Below are 22,467 nucleotides of genomic sequence, written 5' to 3'. Positions count from 1 at the left end.
ACAGTGGCCTTGACCCACGTACAAGCAGGTGTGGTATGGAGGGAATCAGGAAAATGCTGTCCCCTCTGGCAACTTCCCTGAGCCATTCACTGGACAGCATGATTTAGTCTCAGGAAACAAATTTATTTTGAAAAATAGTCTACAGTAATATATTCTCCCTGACTGTACCACACTTCATGCTTATCGCCCAGGAAGTAGGTGAGGCTCTTTGATACCACTACCTTAAAATCAAACCATTAATGCCAAAATATGATTTACAAATTTTCCAAGCATCCCTCCTACCAGCATTAACTGCCCCCCTGCTGTTCCTCCTGCAAAGCTGTTTTGCTCTTTCAGTACACAGTATTTGTTCAGTACTGCACTAAACCTTTGTTGCTTTGCAGCATAAAAAAGCTTCAGTTTATACAAATGACATTGAAATGGTTTTGATTAAGTGACAAATAGTCCCGTTTTATGATTGCAACTGTTGGCTTTTTGTATGTTATTTTACAGTTAGTTTTGTGGCTATAAATGGCTTTACAAGCTCCTTTCTGGCGTTAATGCAGCAATACAGAACTCCCATAACAGTGTTTTAAGAATTTAGTAGGGTCACCAAGCCCACTTCATAGGGGGAACACATATATATGCAACATCACACTGTCTTTTTTTCCTGTGGTAAATGTCCCAGATAAATCAGAATCTCCCTGTACCTAGCAGTTTGTCTTCTGTTTTAGTTACTGTGTCTTTGGATGACAGTTAGGCTTCATGTCCTTTTCTTTATTTCCTCTTCCTCTCTGCTTCTGATATATTATTATTTTTTCCAGTGACTGTACCAGAACTCCAGAATCCCATAGCCCCCAAGAGTAATTACAGATACATTACTGAGCAATCCCCTCAGGTAGGTTGGGTCAAGTGCTTTATGTTTTTACAGGTCAGCTATCGAGGAGTGTGGTTGACCTTGCTTCCTCCATAGCTGCCTAACAAGACGGAATTATTTCTGTCATCCAAGTATTTGTGCAGTAGCTGGAGGTTGGCCCTCTCCTGAGTCCGGAGCACCCAGTACCCAAGTAGAGTTGATAGTGGTCATTAATGGAAAATGTGAGGCCCCCATGAAGATTAAAAAACAGATGAAAAAGCCTAGAATGAGTGTTACTATGGCTGCATGAGGAGTGAAATGAACATAGTTTGTATCTTTGTCTGATATAGGGTTTGATGACCTACATGCTTGTGCTGATCCTGGAGCTCCTGAACATGGATACAAGACACCCAGTGGAGGTGTCTTCTTTGAAAGTGTGGTAGTCCGGTTTCATTGCCAAGAAGGATACAGGCTTAATGGTACTTCAAAAAAACTTTGTGTGAGACACTTTAATGGCTCACTGAGCTGGAAACCAAGTGATAAACCTGTGTGCCTACAAGAAGGTAAGTCAGCTTTCTTAAAACAGTTCACCAGTGTCAGTGCTTCTCACTTGTGCATGTACCGTGTCCATGTGTCTTTGCACAAGACATAAAAGACTGGAATCTATTTTATTGAATATTATTTGTTATACACTTTAGTTTCCCATACATCCTGTCTGTCCATTGAGTTTGTACTGTGAGAGGTTTTTTTCTGTGTGTGTGTCCGTGTGTTGAAAGGGACTTAAAAGAATCTTAAAAAAAAAATAAATACTTTTAACTAGTTACAAATTGATGCAGACAAAAAAAAAATATAACTTCCATTATCAGTAAACTGTTTATAACTATATGTTAAAGCTGTCCACATAATACTGCTTTCTGTAATATCTTACTAGGAAAATATAATTAATTTCCAATGCTATTGCTCCTTTTAATGAGGAGTTTTAAACAATTGTATTTTATGGCATGTGCATGATTCAAGTAAGAACATCAGATATGCATGGAATGCAGAAGTTTAAAGTCATTGGGGAAGTTTACTTTGAGGTAAATCAGACTGCTATGTCATAAAAGAACTTATTTTTATTATAGCTTTTTTCTTAAAATTGTATTTGATTTTAAATATTTAGGGCATTAAATTACTTTCTTCTTGGAGGAATTTGATAGAAGCAAGATTAATCTGAATATCATAAATACACATTTTGGCCAAAAACACCCCCAAGCAACATGAACGATTTATTTCACCAAGTATATTAAAGCTATAACTTGTTCTTTAGGTTGACTTATTTTGGTCAATAGATCTATTAAAATCAACAGACATGAAAAGCATTAGTTAAATTAAGTGTGTATATTTTAGTATTGTGACACCAGCACAATTCACAGAACTATTTGAAGATGTGAAGTCATTAGCAATGCCTCACTGATTTCAAGGTGGAGCAAGATAAACTCTATTTCAGGAGGCCTTCCATCATTTAAAATAAGATAAATGCGCACAGTTCATCCAAAACTAGTCACTTATGTGGCTCATAAACACACTTACTATATCAGATTATGCATCACTCAGTGTGTACAAAAACTGCAAATACTTGTTTATGGTGATAGGTGGGTAAGTATGAGAACCCAGTGACAGGACAGGGGCACGTGAAGGTATGTTCCACAACAGGAGCAAGCAAGGCCTGGGGAGATGAGGCCAAGGGGATATATGGGAAGGGGTCAGCCCTGAACAGTGGTCTGCATGAAAGTGATACATGAAATATTTGAGAGAGTAGCCAGAAATAGCTGGTAAGTGGTCCATGGTCTTTCAGGTAGCTGCTCTGTTGGACAAACAGAGGTCTTGGTAAAATATAGATTTGTGAATGTGTTTGCGGCCACAGGCAACAGAGTCATAAGAGACACAGTCTTGGGCTGTCTTGTAGTGTGCACTGAGATTACAGGTAATTTGTAGAACGTAAAGGCAAGCAGGGCTAATAACACCTGCTCATAAATTGTATGAGAATGTGCTGTCAGCTTTGAGGGTGATTATAAAAAAACAAGCCTAAGGGAGATTGAACAGTACAGTTCCTAACTGATGGTGTAGCTATCTGGGGTAGAACCAGATATGGGATACACATGTCAGTGCATCATTCAGGCAGGACACCTCTTCAATGTGCCTTTGGGGAGTTACAATGCGGTAGTCTTATCAGGAATGTTCCTGGGAACTTTTGGAAAGTATAACAGAAGTATGACCCATCCAAACTTTGCTAGTAGAGATCATTGACACGGAGATCATGACACCAGTTAAAGAGTTGGATCTACTTTAAAATGAGATTTAACATCAGAAACATAGACAAACAGGTTGGAGAAAATGCTTGGAGGGAAAAGCTAGAGTTTAGGGGAAAGTTGTAGGAGGAAGTCCAAATGACAATTGTGACTGCTGCTGTCAAGAGGGAGCCAGCTGTGCACTGCAAGCACATCCTGTGGTTTATTGCCCTACTTCCAGGACTGAGTGAGTTTCACTTCATTTTCAAAGATGAAATTACATGTGACTTTGAGGAAATTCATAGATCATAGCTGAGAGAAATTACCTTGATAGGAAATCAAGGTAGTAGTAAATCAAGGAAAGTAGGAAATCAAGGTAGTAGGAAATCAAGGGAGTAGTAGTCATTTTATCAGGTGATGCTGGCCGAGAAACTGATACTTAGACTTTGGGCACATACATAGATAGGATGAAATCTTGGCAATTGAGCACTATTCACAGAAGTATTTGAAGATGTGCTATATCCTATGTCAAAACTAGTGCAACACCCTACCAAAATGTGGGCATGAATTACCAGCCTCACTAATAGAATGCATGCCCATTGAAAACTGTGTCCTCGATCCATGTAGCCACAAATATTATCAGGCTGATGAAAGGAGGAAAATGGTATCAAGGCACTAGTACATATGAGCTTGAACACTGTGCCATACCATGGTACAACCCATTAACAAACCACAAAATATAGTGATGGAGTTACTAAAATAGTAGTTTTGAAATAGAACCTGTATCAGCCACTGCAGTTGTTACAGTAAGCATTAACACACTATTGAATATTCATTGAGTACGACCCTTGTCCCCCTCAGACCAGTGGAAATCTGTGGAAGAAGATTCAGATCACAATGCCATCAACAGCAAAACTGCCACTAATGTCAGTGTGATCAAAATTTGATTCAGGTGTTTTTTAAAAAGAAAGAAATTGGAAGATGAGAATGTGATGGATGATGTGGCAACAGTTGCTTAAGAGCTAATCATTAATTTGTAGCACAGAACACTTAAAAACAATTGCAAGCCAATGCTCTGATCAAGCAAAGCACTTTAGCTAGAGCATAACTGTAATTATGTGATTAGTTACGTTAAAGTTCTGCGCTCAAAATTAGGCATACACAAAAATACTTATTATTTAGACTGAAGAGGAGCCCCTGATTTAGGAGTTAGTGAAGCAAGTGCATAAGTACGTTCCTGATTAACAGTGCTTCTCTCAGGTATTATTAAAACAATCCTAGGGTTTAACACTGGAAAAAAAAAAAAGATAAAACGATGACAGAATGAATTCTTATTTCCAATGCACAATATGACCACGGATTCAGCAGAAATACTAAGCAAAGGTTCAATGAGACCTAAGCATTTACTGAAGTGCTTTTTAGAGTGACTTTTTTGTGTATTGGGACCAGAATCATGAGGAAGGAGCCTGATGTGGAAGTGGTCAGCACAGGAGTGTGGTACATCTGCAGAGCAGTCAAGGAGGAGTTACAACAGTGTTTAATTCTCAGCTATCTAATGACAAGTGTAGAAGTCCTCATTGCAGAAATTCTGTAACGATATAAGAAAAGAAATTTGAAATTTGTAGTAACTACTGGTGAAGTAGGAAGTTAACATTTTAACATTTTTCTTTAGATATCACAGGGTGAAATAAATTTTATATTATATTTTCCCAGTTAAGGCAGAGATTGATTGCCGTGTTTGCTGTGATACACTCTACATGCCTCTTAAGCTATTACAGTACATGTAAATGTCAGATACTGCCATCTGATCTTGAACAGCAAAAACACTCAACACTTTGCAGTTCATTTTAAGTTAATCTCAGGAGTTTGCTAAGGGTAGTTACATGTAATTTTATAGTTTTATGTTATGTGCATATAATTGTCTTTATCTGCTGACTAGAACAGTATCACAAAATAATGCTATTTACAAGAGGAAGAAAAGCAACCCATTTCAGAATGCAATTTATCTTGAAAGTGCTCTTCATTGAATTAACATGATTTTATAGGTCTGTCATTTTTTGTTAAGTGGCAGGAGATTATAAGTGTCAGTACAAGAGTAAAGTTGCATGACTAGGTACCCAATAAATGCACTGTCAGAAATCTGTGTGCTTAGAGTTATGTTCTCATGTTGATCTACAGCCTGTTGTGAATGTAACTTCCATCAATTCTAATGTGGCTATGCACATAAATGCCAAAGCTCTAAGGTAGGAATTTTGTATTTACTGTTTAAAAGGAATATGTCATGTTGTTCATACTTTAATCTAATCTTCTCCCACTGTGATAATGTGGCTGCTGAGACTGTTGCCCTACTTGGAACAAATGCTTCCTCTTTCCTATGAGATTGAATCTAAGTTTGCATTCTGTGAGGGGATAGCAACTAAACTAAGAGCTGTAGCCTGCTCCCCTGTATGCTTCCACAGGCAGACACCTTCGAGATGTCCTCAGTGCCTCATTCTCCCGTTGATAGGGATGATTAACTGGCAGTAAAAGTAGAGGACTAGAGCACGTTTTAGCTACAATTTTTCTGTAGGATATTTAGCACTCATTTCTCTTTGCCTTTGTCCCTGGATCTGTGAGACTGTTTATTAATTTATTTATATATCTCCATCTCTTAACTTTCTTGCCCAGTGTTTTCTGCCAATTCCTAATCCTGGTTACAAACATCCCATGATTCGTGTAACCTGTGCTTAGTGCAAGGGCCACAGCTCTTAGGCAAAACTGCTGTGCACTGTTGGGATACAAACAAAGACAGTAAGGAGGAGACATTATTTAATATGCACTGAAATACTTTATTTACCATCTGCAGAATGATCATACTAACACAGTACTGTGCATTTCATACTACTGAAAGGAAAGAGACAATTTGAATTGTAAATGTTTGTTTTCAAGAGGGCAGTGTCCAGACAAGCTGTCTCTGCATTCAATGCGTTCTTCATGACATTCCTTTCATCCTTTCTCCCCATTCCTCTCCATTCCAGCCTGTCAGTATTGGTGCTGGATGTGGTCAAGGCCAATTCAGAGGCCATTCCACAAACACATAGGAGCACTGGATCTCTTTGGATTTGAGTTCACATATGGATGAGTAAGCTAAATGGTGCTAAAGCACAGGCAGGGGCACTGTTCTGCAATTGCACATACCGTTACAGTGTTAGAAATGTCCTGATAAGGTTTTGGCCAAAGCCAAGTAGTACTCCCCAAGCGATTCCTATGAGCACCTCCTGGTTTAGCCTGGACCAGGGGCAATTCTGGGAGGGTAAGAATCCACCTGCATAGATTCAAGCCATGCTGAGCCAGCTGGTACCCATGGCTGGTTTGGTTATCTCCATTGCATCCATGTCATGCCTTTCTTCTGGGTTGCCTTTATGCTCTAGGTGCTCTTTTGAGGATGGAAGGTGGTCCTCCTTCCGTGTGGGCTGGACAAAACAGCTCTGAGATGATGCACATAAACTGAAGCATTATGACTGTAACATTTAACAAATTTTACACTTCACACCAAAAAATATCCTCCTGTGACAGGTGGGAACATGGGTCACTGAAGTCAAGAAGTCCTAATGTACAAAGCTGCATCTTCATCTTTACAAGTCTTATGAGGAGTGGCTGAGGGAACTGGGGTTGTTAGGTCGGGAGAAGAGGAGGCTCAGGGGAGACCTCATTGCTCTCTACAACTACCTGAAAGGAAGCTGTGGGGAGCTGGGGGTCGGCCTCTTCTCACAGGTAACTAGTGATAGGACCAGAGGGAATGGCCTCAAGTTGCACCAGGGGAGGTTCAGGTTGGAAATGAGGAGACATTTCTCCTCAGAAAGAGCAGTCAGGCATTGAGACGGGTTGCTCAGGGAGGTGGTGGAGTCACCGTCCCTGGGGGTGTTCAAGGAGAGGTTGGACGTGGTGCTTAGGGACATGGTCTAGTGGGTGACATTGGTGGTAGGGGGATGGTTGGACCAGATGATCTTGGAGGGCTTTTCCAACCTTAATAATTCTGTGATTCTATGATTCTTGAAAGTTAGGCCAAGATGATCATTGCAGCTGGCAAGATACAGGGCCTGACAGCTACACTTACCCAAGGACTGCTGCCTTTGTGCCTCTGGAAGAGAAGAAATGTGTTCTTAACTAGGGTGTGCATTTGGCTGAGACATTTTAATATTCCCACAGTAGATATAAGCAGATCATGTAAAACTCCCAGAAAATAATGTAAGTCATAGCCATTGCTGTTTGATGCTGGTTAAAGACTGTGTACTCCATTAAATTGTTTAGCAGCTTTCATGGATTTGCTGAACAGTATTTAGAATAAAGCAGTTTATTTTCTAGGACAGGACATTTTAAAATTCAGTCACTTATTCTCAGCTTTTCCAAACAGAATTTGTGCCAGCTAATCCAGTTGCTTGCAGAGAGAGGGCAACTGCAATTTATTCCTGGATAAGTGCTAAACAATACAGCTTCAGCCAGCAGGAAACCATTTGCTCACAAGGCATCAGGAAAAAGAGCTGCAATATTGCCCTGTGTTAGTCCTGTGCTTATCTGGGGCTTGTAATAGACCTGTTATCAAAACCATCCAGGACACATCCTGTTCTCCACCAACATCTAACTGATTAAAATAGTTCTATCCATAGCTGTTATTTGGAATAATGAGAACGAAGTCACTGTAATAGATCTTTGTTACAGAATCAATTTCCCCCACTTTGAAAGTGAAATCTCAGGTGTTACTGCAGTGTATATATACGTCTTTTTTTATTTGTGTAGCAACAGAAAGCTGCTGTGCCAAGAGAGTGAGCTGTCCATCGACATTATCTTCTGTTATCCATCTCAGACCTCCTCCAGAGGGGTTACACAGCAGGATCTCCATCCATCTTATCCCAGCCTTGGAGGCACCTAGGGCAGGCTCTGAGGGACAGCATCCAAGGCTTAACATCAGGCATTTCTTATGGGCATCCTCTGCTGTCTCCTCTGCTGATTAACTTGCCAGAGAGAGAAAAAAATGTCCAGTCTTTGAAGGTGATGCCTGCATCCTCAGCCTAGTGCATTTTGTAACTTTCTGGTAAGGTACACGTCCTCCCAGATTTAGGCATTTATAAATGAATACACTATACAACAAGAGAAATGGGGACATTTTTGACTAAGAAGTCCAGGCCCTAAACTAAAATTTAGTAGGTACAGTGTATTTTAGAAACCATCCCTAAGTAAAGGTACAATGGAAAACATATTTTAATTGGGGAAGCAACACTCCTCCTCTTAATATTAGTAAAATTTTTGATTGAGCCTCATAACAACAACCTACTTTTTGCCTAAATAAATGAAGACATTATGAAACATATTTGTTCTTGTTAGTTTGCATGTGCTATGCCAAATTACAGTTTATCTTGCTTCAAGTTGTGCTTCTAATCAAACAAACAAGTTGTTGCTATTGCTTTACTTTGTGCATACTCACAATTAACTGCTAAAAACAAATTTAAGTTACCTCTACTTCTTTAGCAAGAATTACAACGAAAATGGCAGAAACTTTCTCTTTTATGCAAGTCTCAAATGACTTCTGAAACTTCTTTTTTTAATAAATATCACATTCCTAAATTAAGATAATTGCCTCTTGTGGTAGAAGCATTCAGAAAAAAAAAAATTGTAAAACATGCTTATAATATTTTTATTTCCTTGCTATTATTTGAACCACTGTGGGTCTTGATGCCTGGAAATTTTTATCATTGTCTGTGTCATGGCTTGACTGCAGGCAGACAAACAGATAATTCCGATTATATTTTCCCAATATTTAATCTTTTCCTCTCTTCTGTTTAATCTCACTTTGCATTTATGAGGAAGATGAATCTACAGTAACCTGGAGTATTTCTTTATATCCTCTTGGCATGTCTCTTAGTTGTTCAGTATATTAGCAGAATATTTTTAACTGTGCCTCACCCTTTTCTTCCACTTCCCACAACATCTTCCATTTTTAAGTCATCTGGATTTTATTTTATACTTTGGTGTCTTTGGCACTGGCACATATGCTGAGTTGTAATAGTGTAATGTAATGGATTCACGTAGCACAGACAGGTAAGAGAGCCCATGCCTGTATATCACCAGAGATTTGTACTCATTTCCCTTTTTGAGAGTATTTTAAAAGCACAAGCACTTGAGATGGTGCTGAGTGCCTTAAAAATCACACCCTCTAAAGGCATATGAATTCAAGCACATAAAATTACCTGATTTAAAACAGAATCAATGAGATTAACATGAAAACATTCTCATAATGAACTCTGTGGAATGGAGCTGGGTAATCCCTTATGGCTGTACCTGATTTTCATTCTGTCTCTCCGCTAACAACCATTTTCCCTTTGTTCCTCATGCCATATTTGTATTTTATCTCTTCTTTCATCCTGTCCTTGGTGCTGTCAAAGAGTTTGACTTCATATGGACTGTCATGTAGTCAGACTGTGCAGTGTAATTTACAAACATGATGAATGGAAAGAGAAAATTAAAAACAGTCTTCCTAAACTCTCTTAATTGTGTTTGTTTGAAAACATCTGGGGGAATGATCCATTATTTTAACACAGTAAACTCTAGTATCATGATATAGACTTTGTAACTGATGGTTAACTAGGGAAAGTATATATTTACTGAAATGCATTTTGTCCGAATTGTTTAAGCAGAGCACTTACATTAACTGATAACTTTTGCTTGAGAGTTTGATTATTGAATAGCTAGACATGTTATTTTTAATTAAGTTAATTTCTTTCTTTATGAAGTCACAGATTGCCTTGTTCCACATGTTGAAGATGCAGAGATTCATAACAAGACTTACAGGACTGGAGATAAGTTAATAATCAGCTGTCATGAAGGATTCCAGATCCGTTACCCTGACTTAGACAACATGGTTTCAATTTGTCAAGATGATGGAACTTGGGATAATCTGCCCATTTGCCAAGGTTTAGTACACCACAACATCCTGTTTTATAGCTCATGCACCTTGTGATAGCTTGCCAATATTTTTTCCTACAGTTGTAAGGATGTCAGTGGTCTTATAAATCCCACTCTACAGAATTTGAATAGCGCTGGTTTTAAGATTTTTTGATTTCTCCTCCCCACTGCTCATGGCAGGAAAGAAGATGACACTTTGTGAACACAACCATACTTAAAGTCTTACTTCAGATATTGTTTTTAATTTGATAGTTTAAAGTCTTACACAGATACATTGCATTTTAAAAATAAATCAAGTTTAAATCAGAATATCAGCAAAAGATCTGATGAGCAGCTGACATGTTTGTAGAAATTAATTTATGGAAACGTTCAAGTTTCTAACTGCAATTTACCTTTGTTTGCCTTGTGCAGTGGGACCAAGTAGAGGAGAGAAGATGCTGGAACCTGTTCATCTCTCTGAGTTTTCAGCAGAATTGTTAGTCAGGTTCACAGTTCATTAAACTGATAGGTATTGACTGAAAACACAGGGTTTGAACAGGAATGATTTTGGCCAGAAAATCCATTCGTAGCTGAACTTGTAGTATTAACAGTTTGAGAACCCAGCTTTGCTTAGACTGTGAGAAGTGCTGGGGTAAGCCAACTTTAGTGAATGAGAGCTAAATAACCCCAGTCTGCTATTATTTCACATTTCTGACATGCCTGTCTAAGTACTTTAACCAATTCAAGTTTGGCCGGCTGAACAGCATCCAAAGATTTTAACTGTCTGTACAAAGGAGAAGACTGGGTTAACATGAACTTTCATTTCTGTGTGACAGTTCCCAATCGGCACTTAAGGACAGTACTGTCACCTGCAGCAGGGAAGCTGAAACACTTCTCGGAAGTGACGGTGGCAGGGTGAGACACAGTTTGGTGTGTCAGCTGAAAGGTGATGAGACTCATGGGTGCCACGCAGAAGTTACAGGAGCTTACTTTTATGTGTGTCCGCAGTTAGGACTGTCAGTCTGGGACACATCCACCTGTGTCCCATGGTCTTGTTTTAGACTGTGGTATGGAGAAATTAAGGCACATTAGTTTTGGGGTATCTTACTGGCAATGACATAGTGTGTGGTAATAGAAAAGAATGCAAGCCATTTTTAAGAGTAGGTTCACCTTACCTTATCTTAGCGGTTGCAGCATCTTCACAGGCCAGTTCACTATTCCCTAAGACAGACACTGAAAAATAAGACTTTAGATAATTAGGGTAGGTTAAGACTCCTCCAGTTAGGTGAGGTGAACACTCATAAGATGGATTTGTAAGTACTGTATTTGCCAAAGGTTCAGGTGGAAATTTCATGGCAACCAGTATTAACTGGGATAACAAAAGTACCCCCTGACTTGTTACTTTCTTCTGTCGCTGTATTTATACTATGAAACACAATCAATTGCTGCTACTCAATATTCAATGTTAATTGCTTTTAAAAATAAAGGCAGCACTAATAAAAGTTACAAAATAAGTGCACAAGAACAAAATGCTTTGGCTACTACATAGGTACAGAATAGAAGATTTAGATTCCAATATCTGTCACATTTTGCCAAATTCTATAATCCTGTTCCAGAATTATTTCCAGAATTTTCTTTTGGCCATGTTAAGCACTAATACTATAAAAGTCACTCATATACTTGCACTAAGTAGGCTGTTAATTGCATTTACACGGCCATTTGATTACAACAGGCAGGAGTTTTATGACACTAAGACATTTTTTTTTCTGGTTGAGCAGTGGGAAAGGATTGTAGAGCATATAGGAATCAAGCCTCAAACTATTTTCGGCATGAGAGAGTCATGATAATTACTGATCTGGAATGATGTGAATTTCTTAGCAAAAATTGTCAAAATGAAGTTTGCAGCAACTGGAGATGTTTGGAGACCTAGGGATTTTCACAAACCCTTAAAAATTCCAGTAAATCTTGGTCCTGCACTGCAGAGACCCCAATAAGCATTAAAATTTTGAGCCAACAGGGCAAAACCTTCCTTGATACAGTTCAGAGGACAGCAAGCTTGGTCTTGCTTGGGCAGTCAGCATTCCTTCCATCTGTCCCATTGTAGGCTGCTTATATCGTCCTGCTCAGCGGGCTGCTTGGTTTGCAGGGATTGGCATGTTACGTGTGGGGCATACGGAATCAGGGGTACAAGCAGTAACCAGCAGACAGAATGCCCAAAGTTTTGTTTGAGCAGGGAGTAAACTAGCAAAAAAGTTGCCAGAAACTTTGCTCTGATAGTACAGTGTACTGGAAAAAACTTTCAAGCTTTTTCTGCTTGCTTTTTCTCTTGACCCTCTTCCTCAATTGACCATTGCAAGGAAATAACCACTTAAAGTGCTGCAGAGACTTTTTCTTTATAGATACTAGCTGGGCATCCATGGTAGTGTTAGCATCTTACAAGAGGTTCTCAGACTGATTTTTGTTCCCCCCTCAGACACAAATTATGTGAATTGCTCTGTGTTTATCATGTGGCTGCTCATAGAAAGTGACATTGCTTTAGAATTTCTCAAATTGGGACTTCGAAATCATTAGTTCTGTCTGCAAATCTTTTACAATTGTGTACACGTCACAGGAGCAGTTTTAATATTAAAGAAGGTTTACATGACTGCTTTAAGAGGAGGACTAAAACTTGTGGTTTATATAGGTGACAGTCTTTATTTATTAAGGATACTACCACAAAAAGGAAAATTGCCATCTGCTAAAGCAGTGAATGGTTGTGAAGCAAAATACTGTAATTTTCAGTAAACCTTTCTTGAATTTGCTGAGACTGCATCCCACACCAGCAAACTGTGGGGGTTAAACAATAAAAGAGTTTGAAACAGGGTAACGAGGCATACATATCTGAGGGAGATTATGCTGTCATGCCATTCATAGTAGAGAATATGGAGGAATTCTTAAATTGAAGGACTATTATTATTATCAGTATGTGTTAAGATGACTAAGATAAGCACCTTATAATAAAAGATACCTCCCTCTTCTTAATTTGCAGGTTGCCTGAGGCCATTGGTTCTTCCTCATAGTTACATTAACATATCTGAGTTCGAGTCCTCCTTCCCAGTAGGAACAGTGGTGTATTATCAATGCTTTCCTGGATATAAACTAGAAGGGGCAGAGTTCCTTGAGTGCATGTATAATCTTATCTGGTCAGATAGCCCACCTAGGTGCCTTGATGTGGAAGGTAAATGTCTTATTGTTTGTTTATCTTGCTTTAAATTTTGCAAAGCAGCATGCTCATTATGACTTTAACGCAGGGCTATAGCTGCACTTCTGTTATATGTCTTCTTTCTGCAGGCCATGCAGAATGTACCTTTTCTTTTTTTTTTTTTTTTTGCATGCAGCCAGTTCTAGCTCACTGCACGGTCAGCTGTTGGGGTTCTCCAGCTAATGGTTCTTCTCTTGGTGTCCTCAGTGCAAGACGGGAAGTTCTTAACAATGATGGTTGCTTTGCCTTGAAAATGTAAATTCTTTGCAGCTTTTCTAATGAAAATACTGAGGGAGTTATGGTCCTTGGCTTGGTGTAAGCACTGCTCTGCAACAATTAAAACATCAGCATGTTATCAGCGCTCTTCTCATCCTAATCCAAAACATAGCACCCTACCAGCTACTAGGAGGAAAATTAACTCTGTCCTAACTGGAACCAGGACAAATACACATTCATGTACAGGTGGTCAGTGATTCTATAGGTACAGACAGATTTCCATGTGAAACAAAAAATGTTCTATGCAAACTCTTGGATTGGGCTGTGTCAGCTGCAAACATTATTCAGTGACACATGATGCTGCACACTTGAATATTTGTTGTTTCTCATAGTAGTTAACCTTAAGGATTTGCAACCAAAGTGACTGACTTTACTGATTAGGAACATAAGAATTGTGGCCAGAGTGCAATGGATCTTACCAATCCAAAAGGAATGTAACTACCGCTGCAGTGCTGGAATGTAGGATATTGTAAGGGTATTTATATTTGCATCCCATACATTTAAAACAAAGACAATGAGTGGACTACTCCATACGTGAGCAAAGCCTTGTGGATTACCTTCTGCCATCTTCATTGTGCATCTCAAATAGAACAGCCCAGGAAGTTATCAGAATCTAAATACATCCTCTGCATTTCATGCACCTAAAAAAGGTATATTTTAGCTGTTTCAAGCCTGTAAGGTAGATATCTATAAGTAGAATTTAGCTGAAAGCAGTTATAGGAATATACATGTACTGCTTTTGTCACAGAGCTAAATGCAAAACAATCTGGGAATGCAAAAATTTGCCAACAGCATCAACAAAGTGATATACTACATAAAAGTAATACAGTTATCCTTGGTTTTATTTGATAATTCAATTTCCAAACTGAAAACGCCTTTGCAATTTTGGAATGATATAATGAGGTTTTTTTTTTATTATTGTTGTTTTCTTTTGTTTTCTTATTTTTTATTTTGATTTAGCATACCATAAAAGATTAATTGCAGACCAGATCTATGGAATCCATTTCTCAGAGGTTTGCTTGTTGTTGCTTTTTATATCACAGAAAATATATAACTTGAAAAATTAGAAAATTCACTGTTAGCCTTGATCAAGCAAATGTAACTGCTTTGATAAATAATGCCAACTCTCCAGTTAGAAAGATAAGAGCATTAAAATACAGTACACCTGCTTATGAAACAGAAAATGCTGTACCAGTGTCTTACGCTCCTTTAAAACAGGTGAGCATTCCAGCTCTAATCAAAATATCTTGGAAAATACATTAGTTAAGACAAGCTAGGTTTCAAGTTTGTGTTCATTACTTATTGCTTCTATGAAAATGTCATAGAGAGGGTCTTTTTTCATGATACCTTAAAATATGAGCTAAGAGCTGCTACCCTGAAAGTCCTACATTTTAAATAATATGTCAGAAGTTGTTACTCCTGTCAACCATGACGAACTGTAATAAGGGGATCTGTGTGTACCAGCCATTGGGTCAGGGCAATCTGGGATGCCTCTTGAGTTTTGCATTGGATCCAGCCCTCCTTTTATTTACTTCCTTATTGCTCTCTTTTATTGTTAGAACTGAAACTTTCTGTGGTGGTTTCATATGGGGTCCCATCAGTGCATGTGCTGAGTGAACCACAGGAGGCTGAATTCCACATCTGCAAGCATACCACTTGCAAGGACAGGTTCTCCTGAGATAGAGGGCTGCTCCTGGTAGAATAGAGAGCACCACCACTAAAAGGCCACCACCCACAACTCCACCTGTGAATGATATTTTAGGTAGGCTTCAGCTGGTATGCAGCAAATTTTGACATTAAATCCATTAAATCAACATTAGATGCTCTCATTTGAAAGTGTTAAAGTGATTTATGCAAGGAGCTGTAGACTCCAGGAATCTTGCTACAATCTACTACTCTAATTAGAGAACAAAACTCCCTCCCTGCATATTTTTTTATTCTGCACCTTGCATACTAATGTCAAGCTCATTTCTCGGCATTACTTTTATGTGTGTCATATAATCTCACCAATAAGTATTTTTTAACAGAGGAAATCTGCAAATAACAAATTAATTCCATTTATTTCTTTCCAGGATCAATTCAAAATTTATCCTAATAATATTTCCTGTTCAGTATTTTAATATGGTAATGATTAAAAGTAAATGGTTGTTAGGAAGCTACCATAAAACATTTTAGAGCTTTTATTCTGCTGTAAGTAGAATTTTTCTTTCTCATTTTGACGTATATTCTATAAACCTTTACACAGGGAATGTCTTAAATGCATGTGCAATTGCACAAATGTTATCTGTCAATCTTTTGAAATTTTGTCTCTTTTTAAAGCCAAATTAATTCTGAATGAAGAGCTTCCACACCATTTAAATGCATGGTTACACCAGGGACCGCTTGGATTACTTTCAACTTTGTGTCAAATAGCTGTCTCTCTAAATCAGTTGTATGTATGCGTTGGGGTTTGCTACAGTGATCTGGCAGCATCTATATGCTTCACATATAGAGTCAAAATAAATGAAGATTGGAAGGAACAATCAGTTCATCTAATCCATCCTTTCACTCCTACCCTACCGCATGCTTTCTAACATTCAGCCCAGTCTTCTCAATATCAGCAAAAACAGAGCTTCCACAAACTCTTGTGAGAGGCTATGTCATACTCAGGAAATTTTTAATGATAGGGAAGAAGACATTTCTGCATAAAAATTGTGCTACCTGGTGCTGATGTGCAGGCAACACTGCAATGTTTTGCAGTGGCTTCTCAGAAACAGCTGTTGGACCTGATCAGAAAAGTTGTTATAGCTCAGGCAAATAAGGATGCCGGTAGCTCAGATTGCCAAGTATTTACTGTTATGAGATCCTGTTCTTAAATGCTTGTAACTTTGCCAAATTTAAACATTCAGATTGATTTTTGAGTGTCTGCCTCAGGCTGAATCATTTGGGAAGCTTCAGTTGAAATGATTCAGCTATCTCTGAGAATGATGTTAGAGGAAATTGTGCTGTTTTACCGGATTGTTACAGTCATTTAGGGGATAAGCTGAAACATCTTAACATTGAATTTTCTACTACTTTTATTCCTTGATTTACGTCTTCAACTTTCTTTATATCCTTTTTTTTTTTTTAATTTCATTACTATGCAGAAGTTTTGTAAATATTCTTTTGTACTGAAACTTGTTAGACAATTCTAAGGATACATGAAAATCAAAGGAAAATGTTAATTTATTACTACGATTTTTGAAATATCAGTTTGGGGTTAACAATCCATCTGTAGAAATTAATAGAAGTTATTGATTGCCTTCTGTATAATCAGATATGTAAAAGATTGGGAGGAAAAAGAATCTTAAATTGAAGATTTTACCATGTATAGTATAAAAACTTCCTGAAAAATTTAATGGCTTCCCAAAACATTGGAGAGCAAGCACCTGAGAACATACTGGTAGGGAATTCCATGAAATGGAATGGACAGCCAACTGCCAGTTTCTTCTGCCTGGTAACCAATGACAGGATGCACCGGAAGAGCACAAAGCTGCACCAGGGGGGGTTCACAAGGAAAAGGTTCTTACTGTGAGGGTGGTCAAACACTGGAAAAGGCTTCCTAATGAGGTAATTGATGCCCTATGCCTGTCAGTGTTCAAAAGGCAATTGGATAATGCCCTTCTTAACATGCTTTAACTTTTGGTCAGCCCTGAGGTGGTCAGGCAGGTGGACTTGATGATGTCTGAAGATCCCTTCCAACTCAGCTCAGCTCAGCTCAGCTCAGCTCAGCTCAGCTCAGCTCAGCTCAGCTCAGCTCAATTCAACTATTCTATTCTATTCTGTTCTGTTCCATTCCATTCCGTTCCATTCTGTAACATTAAGAAATTAGGGTAGGTATATACTGAGATCCTGTTCTATGCTTATAACTATTGAGCATGCAGACAGGAGGGAGAATTAAGTAAATATTGCAAAATACATAATCTAAGTTAACTGAGTTGATATTAACACAAGACATAATAGCCTTGTTTTTAACAGTACTGACCACAGCGGAGTTTTAGAGTATACTCAGTGCCTAGAGAAATACTTCTCAAAACTCAGAAATTATAAGCAACAGTAAATGCTCAAATAGCAGCAACAAACAACGTCTATAAACACCGTTACTTGGGCAATGCCTTTTCATTGGTGATTCCTTTAGTACAATAGCCAAAGACTGAAATAGGCTGATGGTCTTTCACTCTGGGGGCATATGAGTCATATAAAGCAGGTGTGATGTATTTACAAAGACAGTTTTCTTGAAAAAAAGACATTCAGTAATTCTAAGGGTTGTTGACTGTAGGTTGTTATTTGTTCATCACCCAAGGCTGTAGAAATGGTACATATGTCCAGATACCTTGTACAAGTGTGGAAGTTGAACACTTTACAGAGCTCCTCATAGAGGTACAGAGCTGCTCATAAATGACTTGGAATGTCTATATTTATTTATTTATTTATTTATTTCTGTTGGAGGATTCTGACTTTCATCTGTAGATCTTTATCCACAGCTGAAGAGGTGAGGAGAGGAACTGAAATCAGAAAGGGCACAGTGACATGAAATACTCACCAGACAAGTCATGTTGTTCTGTGGTTGTACGGCTTAATAATCATCAGGTCACTTAATTGCAGCACATGTATTGTAATGTAAAGTAGAAAGAAAACCAGTACATATTTGAAGACAGAATTATACGCAGAAGTGGACATTTTACAGCTCTTGTTGGGGGTGGGATGAAGGAACTGAGAGTTTAGAGAACAGTCTCCAAGTGGAAAATGTTGTATGAGAATGATAAATACTATTATATTACTACTCTTTTTTTTTTTTGCATTGCAGAAATTTTCTTTGATCTTTGTTGTGATTGAAATAGATACATTCCACACTAGTCTTAGTTTTTCAAGTAAACAACAGAAGAACAACTTCTAATCTGTTTCTTTTATGTCTTCTGTTTCTGCCTGATGCACAAGACTGTCAAAGTAAATCACTGTTTTACACCTTCACAGGTACCAGTGTACCTTTCAGAAACTCCTTAGCATTTCCAGAATCAGCCAGACATTCAGACTCTTTTATAGGGCCATAATTTCCATGTTAGCTGCCAGATGCACGTAGTATTTTATCCACAGTGCTTTAAATATGCTGAGGATTAGGTAAGGGAAAGCAGACAAAATTTATCCCTGAGGGCTGTTTTATAATATTAATTTTTAACTTTATCTGGCAGGGCTCCTCAGAACAGAAAAACACATTGCATTGTCTAGCTTGAAATCAAATCTCTCTGTGCTTTATGGACAAGTTCATTAAATTCGGCTACATAGTGCAGTCACAGGACATCTTCCACAAACAACGGGAAGTGTAGCTATAGACTCTAGAAAGTCTACTTGCTATGTAGGTTTGTTCACTTTCAGAGACAAGAACCAACATTTAAATAGAAGTAATTTCACCAGTGGATAACTTGATAACTATACATTAATAACAGAAACTAATATTCTTTCAAACCTCCTTAGTCTTCTTAGTTGGTTTTGTGGCTTTACCAGCCAGTTCCCCTCCCTCCTTTTTTGTTTTTCATAGCATTATTCCATGGGGGTTAGGGCCTTGTGATTTTCCTTCTCCCAGGAGGTGCATTTTGATTTCTTCAGCCTTCAGCTAAGCCTTGGGATACAGCTCTTTTATCCCAGCAAGTACAGCTGGATTTGGTATTCCTTCTTTCCATCAATACTCAATGATGGGTGTAGGTGACAAGAGGCAGGCTCAAGGGATTGTTCTTATAAACAAAGAAGAAAAAGAAATTAAAGAGAGTTATAACAGCATAACCCTGGTTTATTCAGCTCACAGTGAGCTCTGGCTTCTTCAGACATCCCTGTTGGCTGTTTTTACCTGTCTGGGTTTCTTAGACAACTTCCCAACAGCTCTGTCTCCCTGTTCCATCTCCACTCTACTGCTGAGTACTTTGACCTTTTTTTTTCTCCAGTCTTTTCCAGGTTTGGGGTTATCCTGTGATGACTGTCAAATACCCAAGCCTTGGCTTATTTTGCAGCTCTCTGATTCCTTCTTGTTGGGTGCCTGTGAAGTCCCCAATTAAACTAAATGAATGCAGTCAGGCCACAGGCATCCCAATCACAAGTTGATATACAATAAGCATAGTTTATTATAACCATCAGATGCAGTAAAAGCACTGACCTGGGAAGAAAAGACTTCCTAGAATGGTCTTTCCACTATCTAACTAAAGTTTTCATTTCTGATTATTTCTTTAACAGGAATCCAGCCTCAGCATTTATCTCTGTTTCTTTTTTAATGCAGTTGTTAATGATTGGTCACTGGAGTACAGTACCTGACTGCAGCTGGAGCTCAGGCAATCAGACACCTTAATGGCATCAATTCTATACAAAAATAATCACAAGCAATTGGCTCCACATTCAGAAATGAGGCCAAATATTCAGCGTCTGCTTCTCAAAGTCTTAAAAAGACCATTACTGATCATAAAGTCAACCACTCATGAGAAAAGGAAGAAACAAAACTAGGACTGAGAGACGAAGAAAGCTAAAATGATCTGTAAATGAGACCGTGGTGTTCCAAGCACTCCCATGTGAATCATTAGTATAAATATTTCCCTGAAGATAATTATGGGTGTCTTGCTAAAAGGACTTCTAGCTCTCCATTGCTGCAAGCTCATAATCAGTGTTGGTAGTTTAAACAAAAATTGCATTTTTGAACTTATAATTTACAGGTGAAAGCTCACGTGGGATGTGTTTCATCTCATATATACTGTGAAATTGCATTTGAAAATAAAGGCTTTCGCATTAAGATCAATGTTTTACTGCCAGTTATGCTATGAATGGCAGGATTGTTGAGGGTGAGGGTGAATTCGGTCTGATACTCCTATAGGAGCTCAGCTGACTGCAACTGTGAAATGGGCTCTGTAACTCCAAGAAACAAGCAAGCTCTATGTGTAAGTGATTGTAAATCACCTTCTGTTTCCCTTTGGGAACCAATTAATATTAAACTATTGTTAAGATAGACTTGGAATAAGTTTTATAAGGCTTCATTTAGGCTCTTACAGCTGGTGTCAGTGATAGCAATTTTCAGCAAGATGGTGTTTGTCAGAACTAGACCAGAGAAACAGATTTTCACTAAAATCTTAATTATTCAATTCATTTCACACTTTGTAGAAGGTGAAAAGTGCTTCCTACTGTGTGCACATTGAAAGATTAATCTTGTAATTTTACTGGGTACCAAATTAAAACATGGTTGTCTAGGAGTGAGAGCAAGCAGTCTGGGAGTCATGAGACCCAAGGTGCAGCTGCCAGTGACTTACGAATGGTCTATAAGGAGTTGCTTAACTGCAGGGTGTCTTTTCAGAAGAATAAAATGTAGGTGGCACTGTGAAGGTTAAGTAACTGGAGATGGAGAAGAATTTGGAAATTATTGGCTAAGAATGCAGTATTTTGAATAATCCTTGCTGTAGGCTTTCAATAAATAAATTTGCTGGCAAATTCAGGGTTCAAAATAATAATCTCATATCTTTGTTCCTTTACGTCATGTCTACTGTTGGGCTTAGTAGGAGTGACTTTATATACTTAGTTGTTTCCACCATTATTTCTATTTTGGTAGTACTGTTAGTGCTGTTGCTTTGCTGTGAGAATAATCAGGAAAATTCCTCAAAGCATGTCTTTACTTTCAAAATGCAAATTCTGTGGCCACAAATTTTTTCTCACTTACTCCAGTACAGCTATAATTTGCACTAACTCTCCCTTCACAGGACAGGAGTTGTTGAGTTACATAAGAAAGGCTTCTTGGATGAGTATTTTATTCTGAAGGTCTGAAGGGTAATGATACTGAAATAACCAAGAAACTGAGTTTCATTGGCACAATGTTCACAAAGAAGGAAAAGGAACAAACATAACCTTCATATTCCATATTACTGTAAAAAAAAACAAAACTTCAAAGCCTACATACACAAGGATGTGTTTGTACAAAGGCAATATAGGGAACAGGATCTTTACTAGGACACCCTGGATGCTGCATTTTCTTGACATAAATGATGGCTCAACGTAAACAGTGGTTGGAATGTAACTGAATATACATATTCAATATACTGGAACTGAATTATGGATTGTAGCAGTTCTGACATTAAAATACCATTTTGTGAAAAACAATTCTACCTCCCAACTGCACTCTCCCATCTGGTGGGCAAGCACAGCACCATCAGCTGGCCAGCTGATCCCTTGGCTGCATGCGGGGCAAGGATGTGAGGGCTGAAAGGCATCCAGATTAGGGAGAGATATATATAGGCCCCTCAGTGGCTTTTTCAGGGAATTAAGAGCTTATGTTTTGGGGGAGCACAGAGCCTTTACTGAGTGCCCTGCTCTTGCTTAGCACGTATGTGGAGCTAAGGATTCTCCATGCACTGCAGCGGGATATGGCTACCTCAACTGAGTACACTGCAGACAGTTACATGAAGGTAAAATTGGCAAGGTAGAACAGTAGTAGTGATGACTGAGAGCTCCTGGGCATTTCCTTCACAAGAAAATTGAATGTGATTAGGAGGTAAACTTGGAACAGAAGGGAAACTCCCCCGGGTTTTCCAGGGATCTTCACCTTCCAGAAGGTCTTCACCTTCCTTGAATGCAGGCAGGCTGGGACTATGGTGTCAAGAAGAGACTTGCAGTAGCCAGAGGACAGGTGTCCAGATTTCTGGTGTTACTTAGTTTTGTGACACATACAAGAAAGGGTCAGGAAAACCCTTGTTCTCTTCCAGCTTGTGCACAAACTAGGTGGTGTGTCCACCATACGCAAGCCTGTGCTTTCTGTACCTCTCTGATTACTATCTGGCAATATACACCATTGTTTCCCCCCTGCATTGTAATCTGCAGTTTTTCATCTGTGTCTCCCTCATCATGAAGTTTCATCTTAATCTTTTCTCATTCTTTGCATAATAAGCTGG

General features: G+C 38.6%; 1 protein-coding gene and 1 long non-coding RNA gene across 3 annotated transcripts in view; one reads left to right on the top strand and one right to left on the bottom strand.

The window, feature by feature from the left end:
- SUSD4 (sushi domain containing 4) overlaps positions 1-22,467 on the top strand; it is a 72,897-nt gene that overhangs the window by 40,243 nt on the left and 10,187 nt on the right. For both annotated transcript variants that reach the window (XM_080586396.1, XM_080586395.1), the window contains 3 exons: positions 1,186-1,398; positions 9,873-10,052; positions 13,052-13,240. In XM_080586396.1, the coding sequence (XP_080442522.1) occupies positions 1,186-1,398; positions 9,873-10,052; positions 13,052-13,240 (582 nt within the window). The remainder of the gene's footprint in view (positions 1-1,185; positions 1,399-9,872; positions 10,053-13,051; positions 13,241-22,467) is intronic.
- LOC308192627 lies at positions 10,060-21,972 on the bottom strand. Its single transcript, XR_013948947.1, has 3 exons — positions 14,098-21,972; positions 11,199-11,256; positions 10,060-11,085 (listed from the first exon to the last, which is right to left on the bottom strand). It is a non-coding gene; the product is annotated as an uncharacterized lncRNA (long non-coding RNA).

This window comes from Anser brachyrhynchus (genome assembly GCF_964034855.1).
Source record: "Anser brachyrhynchus genome assembly, chromosome: 3".
NCBI lineage: Eukaryota > Metazoa > Chordata > Aves > Anseriformes > Anatidae > Anser > Anser brachyrhynchus.
This window is presented reverse-complemented; position numbering and strand designations above follow the sequence as displayed.